The following is a 9,561-nucleotide window of genomic DNA, read 5'->3' on the forward strand; positions in this document are numbered from 1 at the left end:
GTGATGACAATACGTGTACAACACAACATCGAATCCGGAATAAGTATTTGAAATAACATATTGAAAAGCCCGCCCTACTAAGTCCACCTCTAGTCTTCAGATCCTGAACTGGTGGGGTCATAGCGTCAAGTAACTCAGCATCAACAACCCAACTAAGTGAAGCCCAACTGGCTGTGTCACAATAACCCTAAGCGTGTGTTCTGCTCAATATGTATTTTTTCTCCAGCTTTGTTTTGGTGTTTGGGCTCACATGTGGCTCTCTCACCTCCTTATAGTGCCTATCTCTTCATATACTGTCTCCATCTCTCCCTCCCATAGTGACTAATCTCTTCATGTACTGGTCTCCGTCGCTCTTCCTGCCTCATAGTGCCTATCTCTTCATATTACTCTCCATCTCTCACTTTCTTCATAGTAACATCTCTTAATTTACTGTCTCTCCATCTTTCACCGTCCTCATTAGTGCAACTATTCTCTTCATAAATACTGTCTCCGTCTGTCTCATCTCTCTCATAGTGAACTTATCCTTCACTATACGTTCTCCGTCTCTCACTCCTCATAGGACTTACCCTTCATATACTGGTCCCGTTCTCACCTCCTCATAGTGACTATCTGCTTTCATATACTGTCTCCGTCTCTCACTCCTCAATGATACATATCTCTTTCATGTACTGTCTTCGTCTCTCACCCCCTCAAGATAGTGACTATCTCTTCATATACTGTCTCCGTCTCTCACCTCCTCATAGTGACTATCTCTTCATGTACTGTCTCTGTCTCTCACCTCCTCATAGTCATTCTCTCCAGGGAGGAAGTCTTCCACCAGAGTGACACGGTGTCCCAGCTGTTCGCTCAGAGCGTCCAGGAACTTGTCAGTGTCCCTGCTCCGGGGGGGTCTGGAGAAGGTGAAAAGCTTCCTGCGTCTGGACAGGGGGCTGGTGGGGTCGTCAGAGTTCTGGGGGGATGGAGGCGGGCTCTCCAGGCTCACATAGGGGTTGGAGTCAGCGCTGCCCGGAGAGGGGATGGTTCCCCCGTGGTAGAACTCATACAGAGGGTCGGGTAGAGGTTCCTTCCATGTCAGAGACAGACCTGATTTACGGTTCCCTGGGGAGGGGAAAAGAAACACTCCATTATTTCAAAGATGTCTAACAGAGGACTTTGTGACTAAATAAGTCTCTTTAAACTTTGTGACTAAATAAGTCTCTTTAAACGAAATGGGTTCCATCTTAAATTATCTTATTTGTCATCCTTGAAGTGAGTATGAATGACAACATTTATGACAATGTTTTTGTAACCTTTACAATTGACTGACCATTGGATTCAAGTGGTTGCCGTGTCAACAGTTTGTGTGTGTGTGTGTGTGTGTGTGTATGTCTGTGTTACCTGTGCTACCTTGACTGAGAGAGGAGCGAGCTGGAGACTGGCCATAGGCGTCAGTCTGTCCCAGCTCCTCTCGGTCAGGCTGGGTCAGTGGAGAGCAGCGACTGTGATTCTGCTGCATGGCCTTCACAGCACTCTTCCCTGTGCACACACTCTCCAGTTCCGTGTACACTCCTGACATCTAGGGGTCGTAGGTGTGAGCAGGCCATTAGCACAAAGCACTAGGAACTCTTTATCACAAGGTCTGCTTATAAACACTTTATGAATCATAACTAGATAGTTTGTTAAGCATTATTTACCTTGAGTAAAAATCCTAAACAACATGCCTCATATGTGTCTTGCTTAAAACGTTAACATAACTATATACTAATGTTTTCAGACTGTTCATGAGCAGACGTCCAGATAAAGTGTTTCCAAAAGCACTGGTAAAAGCATCTTTATAAAAAGCCGGCTCTGGCGAACACACATAACTAGCACTGCTGGCTCTGGCGAACACACATAACTAGCACTGCCGGCTCTGGTGAACACACATAACTAGCACTGCAGGCTCTGGCGAACACACATAACTAGCACTGCCGGCTCTGGCGAACACACATAACTAGCACTGCACCTAGACAGTGTGAATGAAATACTGACAGGGATAACACTCATACTCTGCAGATCTGGGAAACGGAATAAAGGGTATTTGGATAGATAACTATTGAAAGCTCCTCGCCCCGCTACCTAAGCACACCTTAGTCTTTCAGGTAGGTTGCTAACTGGTGGGTCATAGCTCAGCATAAACTCCAGCATCAACTCGAGGCCCAACGAGCGATAAGTGACATACGCGCGCGGAGAGAGGATCGCGGCTGTGCGACACTAACCGATGTACGTGGACGTGTTGTTCTGTCCCCAATATGTATTGTTATGGGTCTGTTCCAGCTTCTGTCTCCGGATATTTTGTCGGAGTGAGTGCGGTGGCCGTTTGGGTTCCACAGGGGGTCTCTAGACGCCAGTTTCTGTAGGTGTTGAAGGTGGGTGTGTGAGGTGATTGCGTCGAGATGGGTATGTAGCTGGGTGATGCGATTCGATGCTTGTGTCTACGTGGTTGTGATGAGGTAGATGAGGTGATGGTGGCAGCTGTCCTGTCTGCCATCTCTCACCTCCTCATAGTGATATCTCTTCATGACTGTCTCCGTCGCTCTCCTCCTCATAGTGCCTATCTCTCATATACTCTCCATCTCTCCACTTCTAATAGTAACTATCTCTTGAGATCTTACAGTGTGTGGCGTATCTGTACAGATGATGCGTGTGCTCGATCTAGTGTAGGGTTCCGCGGTGGCCTGTCAGTGTGTGACGATGTACGGGCTTAGGCGGGGCTGGTCGGTCTCGCGTAGTCGTCGCACACTGACCCTGGTCGCATGATGGATTTCGCGGTATCATCTTCGTGACGATTTAGTGCCGGATATGTTTGCGTCGCCGTCAGCAGGTCGTGCTATCGCCAGTGCGGCGGCGGAGTGTGGCGATGATCGCGAGGGCGCGTAGTTACGGATGTTCTGGTATTGAGTACACTCGTTTATGACCGGTTATTTCCGCTAGGCTGCACGCCGCTCGTGACGCGCTGTGAGGTGGATAGCTAGGCATCGCTGAGGACCCGTGGACGTCTTCGATGATAGCTGTCCCCTCCGGGCCTCCGACGCTTGCCTACCAGTTATAGTGGAGTTATCTGATGATGAGGTTCGGGTGCTACTCGTTTGGGTCGACGAGGGGTGAGGAGAGTAGTAGTCGCGTCGTCAGTGGCAGTGGCTGCGTGGTGCTAGTGGTCTCCTAGATTTGACTGTCTCTCCTACGCTCTCAGTAGCCTTGCTCTATATGTTGATTATCGTTGGTAGTAGGCATGTGATCAGTGAGGGTGGGCATGGAGGAGTCTGTCGTGGATGGCTTCGCGATTGCGGCAGATGTCGAGGGACGCGTCGATATGTATAAGGTTGAGAGCGAGGTGAGGTCTGGATAGTCGATTGATGCCGTTTGGTCTGTGTAGCGGTTTTAGTAGCTGAGGAGTTGGTGTGCGTGTGGGGTCGCGGTGGGGTCACGGAGACCTGCTGGTGTGCTCGATGGTAATGTGTGTTGTGGCCGGGTAGGTGGAGACTCGTTCGCTGAGAGGCGGCATGAGGGCGTCTTTCCACCGGCGTGAGACGGAGATGGTCGCAGAGAGTTGTGTTGCGCTGCAGGAGCGTCCGGAACGTTGTCAGCAGGTGTCACCTGCTCCGGGCGGGAGTCCTGGAGACCAGGTGAAAAGCTCCTAGCGTCTGGTAAGACGTAGTGGCAAGTGAGATGGGGGCTGTGGGTATGTCAAGAAGTTCTGGGGATGGGAGGCGGGCGTGCGTCAGGCTCCACATGACGGGTTTGACGCTTCAGCGCCCTGCCGGAGAGCGGGCGATCGGTTCCCGCGCTGGTAGAACGTCAACAAGCAGGGTCGGTAGGATGGTGTCCTTCCATGGATCGAGAGACAGACCTCGAGTTGATCGGTTCCCTGGGGAGGGAACGAGAGAAACCACTCGCCATTATGATTTCAAAGATGTCTAATCGAGGACTTATTTGTGACTAAATAAGTTCTCGTTTTAAAGCTTGTTTGACTAAAATAACGATGGTCTCTTTAAACGGAAATTGGGGTTCCAATCTTAATTGACTTCTTTTCATCCTGAGTGAGATAGTGAATGACAACATATTTATGACAATGTGTTTTGTAGATTACAAATCGATGACCTATGTGGAGTTCAAGGGTGATGCCGTGTCAGACCAGTTTTTGGATGTGTGTGTGTGTGTGTGTGTGTGTGTCTGTGTTACCTGTGGCTAGCCTTACTGAGAGAGGAGCGACTGGAGACTGGCCATAGGCCGTAGTCTGTCCCCACTCCTCTCCTCTCGGTCAGGGCTGGGTCACAGTGAGAGCGATGCGACTGTGATTTGCTGCATGGCCATTACAGCGATGCACTCTTCCCGTGATGGTACACTCTCCGTGATAGCATGTATGATGTTCGGGGTGAAAGCTGAGTGCTGTGTGTGGGGAGTGTGTATGTGGATGATGCTAGCTGCCGTTAGTGCACAGGAGAGGCGAGCGTATGGCAGAGACACTCGTCTGTGTAGGATCATGCGTAGTAAGGTTGTCTTATGGTAAGATACGTAGGTAGCGCGTCGTGGTATCTGGTGAATACATGCGTGCGTAAGCAATGAGTGAGTCTGAGATCGCGCTTGGAGTTGGTATGGCGATTCGACGTCTAGACCTGACTCTCGCAACTGGTTTAGATAGGTCCGTGAGCAAGAGGCAGTAGAGAGTTGTGCGCTGTGCATGCGTTAGTAGGTGTGAGATGCGTGTTAAATATGGACGCTCACACATTAGTAAATAGTGGAATGAGAGTTTGAAGTGGTCTGCGTATTATCGGTAGTCGATTGTTGGCGAAGCTGTTCCAGCGTGAGTGGTCAAGACGTTGCCCGGAGAGTAAAGGGTGTTTCCAAAAAGCACCGTGGTGGGTAAGGAGCGATGCGATAATGACGCCGGCTCCCTGGGCGAACAACACATAATAGCACTGCTGGCCTCTGTGCGACACACACAGTGAACTACGCCGTAGCGGATGGGCTCGTGGTGAACTCACATAAGTAGCTAGGCACTGCAGGCTCTCTTGCGAGCACACATAACGATGCGCTGCCGCGTTGGCTACTGTAGTGAGCGCTAACACGAGCACTAGTAACTAGCAGGGGTGCGTGGTTCTGGCGACGTGCACCCTGGTAGCTGAGAACTATGATCACGTAGCTACGTTGGGTCCGCTGGGGCGTTGCGTCTGCTGAGGTCGCACCGGACACAGTGAGTCTAGCACTGACGGCTCTGGTGAACACACATAACTAGCACTGCAAGGCTTGGCGACACACATAAACGTAAGCACATAGCTGGCCTGGCGACACACACATAGAGCGATCAGCGACTGCTGGCTGACTGGGCGGAGTTAACAACGCCACGCACCTCATAAGCTAGCATGGGCTGGCTCGTGGGGAACAGCACATACTGAGCACTGCCGGGCTGCTGGCGAACCACACATAACTAGCCAACTGCCGCTGGCGCTATCTCGTGATAAGGATAAGATCCACATAACGTGCACTGCAGGCTCTGGCGACACACATAACTTAGCACTGCTGGCTCTGGCGTCCCACAGTAACTAATGCACTTGCTGGCTCTGGCGACACACATACTAGCCCTGCTGGGCTCTGGCGGACACCATAACTAGCACTGCTCGGCTCTGGGCGAAACACACATATACTAGCACTCTGCCGGGCTCCTGGCGAACAACACACATTAATCTACCACTGGCTGGCATCTGGCGAACAAGCACCATAACTAGGGCAGCGTGCTGGCTCTGGCGAACACGAACATAAACTAGGCACTGCTGGGCTCTATCATGGTTGAGCAGTTGATTTGCAGTTTTATACCACCGTGATTCAGGTCAGGGGACGTCTGGGAAGGAGGTGCCAGTCTCCACACTGTCTCTCTCCTGGTGTCCACTGGTCGTTCGGGCGTAGCTTCGCACCGTCCACAGTGACTTGGAGCAGCCACATGAATCGCCTGCATCCACATTGTAACGATATGAGAGGAGAAGGGAAATGGCATTACATGAGATGCATCCTCCCTGGCAGCTATCTAGTCTCAGAGCGCTGGGTGGAATGAGGAGGGTGTAGACAGGCGAGGGTTGGACGACAGCACGGACAGAGCATCATGCTAGTTGACTTAGCGATGGGAGAAGGATCAGGAGACATGGCTGTTAGGTCAGGGTCTGAGTGGTAGTGTGGTTCTGATCTCTGAAGTCTAGGTGGAGTGATCTGACGAGGATGGACGACGGAGGTCGATGACAGACCCAAGTGGCTGAGACGCCGCTCTCGTCAACCGTGTGAGTGTCTTTCTGCAGCGATAGATCCTCGCGCGTATGGAGCAGTGCCAAGTTGTAGGTTTTGCATGCTCAGAAGGTTCCAGTTAGCTGTAGATACATTTCTCGAGGTTGATGATGATGTTGGCTGGACTGAGAGTATAGATGGGGACGTGGAATGCAGAATGACTAGACAGGGCTTGGATGAACTACTGGGTATACGCCGAAGCACAGTAGTAGGGGGACACCTTCCTAAACTTGATTGTCAGCCCCGGTCCCCCCCCTTACCCTTTGCCCGTGCAGAGCGAGCTCAGTTCCACGTTGTGGAGCATGGGAGCTTCGATACGAAGGTGTGCTGGAAAGCGGTCTGTCTATGCTGGCCCTATGTTGACTCCAAAGTGCTGTCCACAGCTCGTGGTTCACAGTTCAGCTGAGATGTCCTTTCGGGTGGATGGGCCATCTTGATACCACGGGAAACTAGTTGAACGTCGAAACCCAAGCAGCGTTGCCAGTTCCTCTGACACATATAACCGAGGATGCGCCCGCACCTACTTACCGATACCTAAGTTTCAAAGAGCACCGTTCAAAGATTTTATGTCACTGTGCCCTACACCTCTGACATGTGCAACACATACACAATCCATGTCATCAAATGTTCTCAAGGCTTAAAAAACCCCCCTCCTTCGGTTATACCTGTCTCCTCCTTCCATGCGTACACTGATTGGCCGGACATAAAATCGAGGATCAAAGCTTTCAGCGCCTAGATTTCACCTGGCCAGTCTCTGTCATAGTAAAAGCCGGTTTCCTAAATCGTGTTCCTGGTCGATGTCATAGAGTAGCAGTGTACTCTCCTCTGTACACGCAGCAGGCCGAGCCTGCAAGTCCAGGAGTGATGGTGCGAGGAACCCTTTCCAATCATAGGATAAGGACAAAGCTAGTTGTTTTTTAGCTGAAACTACGTTTGTTAGTGGAGCCGTATTCTCCAGGTATGTTCTGCCTCGATGCACGTCATCAGCAGCTCCTCTCCGCGTACGGTGCCTCTGTGGGGCAGATGCCATAGACACACGGTCACCTGAGCTGGCTCCCCCGTGTCTGGTGGCTCCTGTCTCTGCACCTGGTCTTGGCTCCTGTTGCCGCTGCGGCAATGCACGCAACACACGCACGCACTACGCACGGTGCACGCACGGCTACAAAATTGAGGTCCGGGGCGCTATGCGTGTATTTGTTGTGGGGTGCAGGCGAGCACGCCTGCGACACGACACCACATTGCCACGACACAGCACACGCAGCGAGCAGCACACACACACACGAAACACACACCACACACACACACAGACAGAAAGGGAGGGCAGAAATTATTAATGAGATTACGAATAACAAAAGAAGAGCATCTCGAAATGAGTCCCGAAACACCAGCTGACAAGGTAAGAGCATGATCCTCTGAGTGAGTCATCTGTGCTTTCATGTAAGATGTGAGCTGTCTTTAGCCTGTGTTTATTCTGAGCAAGGAGTGAGGACGGACAATCACCCCACTTTCGGAAAGAAAGAGTAGTCGAATTATGCAGGAATCTGAGAACCCGAATGTGACATGACCACAGGCAGAGTGCCCTCACGCAGGTGGTCGTAACTTTGGCCCACTCACTTTTGTCGCGCGATTGCATTGCATGACTATGGTACCATTTCCTTGCGAGGTAGGGCGATGGTATAGAGGAACTGTGTGGCAAGTGCGCGTAGAGCGCCGACGTGAGCGTTTGTATAAGGGCCCAGGGAAGCGGTGGAGATCTCGTGCTGGCTGCCTGTGGTGTGCTCTGCTCGCTGCGTTAGGTTCTAAGACAGGCTGTGTAGGAATGTAACTGCGCTAGAAGTCACCTGGCGCTCTGGCGTGTCACACCGGGAGACTAGCCAGTGCGAAGACGAAGTCAGGGCGGAGGTATCACGGGTTTCATAGAAAAGATAGTTAAGGTAGGTGTATACGTCAGGAGGAAGGGTGCAGGTGAGTTCCAGGTTTGTAGCGCACGTTTTGGAGATCTCATGAGTCTTTGGCTGAGTCAGTTCGTCATGTTAGTCGTGTGTCTGCGGACGGTGACTGCAGTGATCAGTCTGAGAGCGATTGCGTCGGTGCATGGGTGCTGTCTGAGGAGCAGTGAGTCAGCGCTATCCTTCTGGCCGCGAGCAGTTCGTCAGTGATGGTTGGTCTCGTCGAACCGAGTCTGAAAGGATCTGTGCCTTTTTGCTGAAGCAGCCGGAAATGGCGTGAGAAAGTATTGTTAAAGACATGTCTGAAAGGTAATAACGTATTGTTAAAACATGGCCTACAGACGTTGGTTGCGAAGAAGGGAAAGAGTATGTAGAGATGACTGCATGTGAAAGACGAGCACAGCGCGGTTGGCTGGTAGAGGTATCGCTTGATGCGCGGTCGAAGTGAACTTGAATGCGATCTTGTTGGGAGTGTTAACGCGAGACTGTTTGCGCAGTAAGGTGCTGAGTGTGTCAGCCGTCAGGGCGGGTGCAAGGGTGCCAGTCTCTATGAGGCAGTTGGGACGACGTCGGGCGAATCGACGTAGCCGCGTGTTGTGCGCTGGGCAGTTGTGTGTTTGTCCGTCAGTTGGGAGTGTACAGCAGAATACGCTTAGTTTGGTGTAGTTGTCTGCCATGCTGCGTGGGTCAGGCGGAGACGTCGTAGGGGTGTGGCGAGTTCTCTACTGTCTCTAGACGCATTCCCTAGGAGAATCGGAAGTGAGTGTGGTGATCAGTATAGCCAGAAGAGCGAGATACGTGGTGTTTGCAGAAGCAAGGTTGGTTGTTGGTGCTGTTAGTTGTGCGCGGAGGTAGATAGGTGTTGATAGGGAAGTTGCGTCTTGGTGACTCTTGATTCTGTACTCTGTAATATAACTGTATTTTGAGATTAGCAAGTTTACCATCTATATAATGTATAGAATTATATAATTTGTACATGTAGTGCATGTAATGAGATGTAATGAACCATAATTAGGATTAAAGCGTATTATTGAAGGGTAGGTGTTGTTATTGTGTTATTCACAGAAATGTCTGTAATTCCCTCTAGGGTAGGTAAAACATTCAAATTACTGTCAATAATTACCCTTGTGGTTTGACGGATTTTTCAAACAATATATATCACTTCCTGTATTTGGAGAGATAAAAGGCCTCTCTCTCTCTTCTTTTCTTCTCTTCACCCTTTTTCCATCCTCCAAAACATAACCCCCCCCCCCCCTCTGTTGGAAGAAGGTCTCCAGGGCCTTGCAGATGGTGTATCTCATCCCTGCACCGTCAGGAGATC

The 9,561-nt window shown here is 50.9% G+C and overlaps 1 protein-coding gene across 1 annotated transcript in view; it reads right to left on the minus strand.

The window, feature by feature from the left end:
- Window positions 1–9,561, minus strand: part of LOC111977982 (delphilin-like) — a 67,635-nt gene that overhangs the window by 9,143 nt on the left and 48,931 nt on the right. The window contains exons 10-12 of the mRNA XM_070448718.1: window positions 8,636–8,918; window positions 1,378–1,555; window positions 779–1,098 (exon numbers count right to left, since the gene is read on the minus strand). Of these exons, the coding sequence (XP_070304819.1) occupies window positions 779–1,098; window positions 1,378–1,555; window positions 8,636–8,918 (781 nt within the window). The remainder of the gene's footprint in view (window positions 1–778; window positions 1,099–1,377; window positions 1,556–8,635; window positions 8,919–9,561) is intronic.

This window comes from Salvelinus sp. IW2-2015, linkage group LG18, assembly GCF_002910315.2.
Source record: "Salvelinus sp. IW2-2015 linkage group LG18, ASM291031v2, whole genome shotgun sequence".
Lineage (NCBI taxonomy): Eukaryota > Metazoa > Chordata > Actinopteri > Salmoniformes > Salmonidae > Salvelinus > Salvelinus sp. IW2-2015.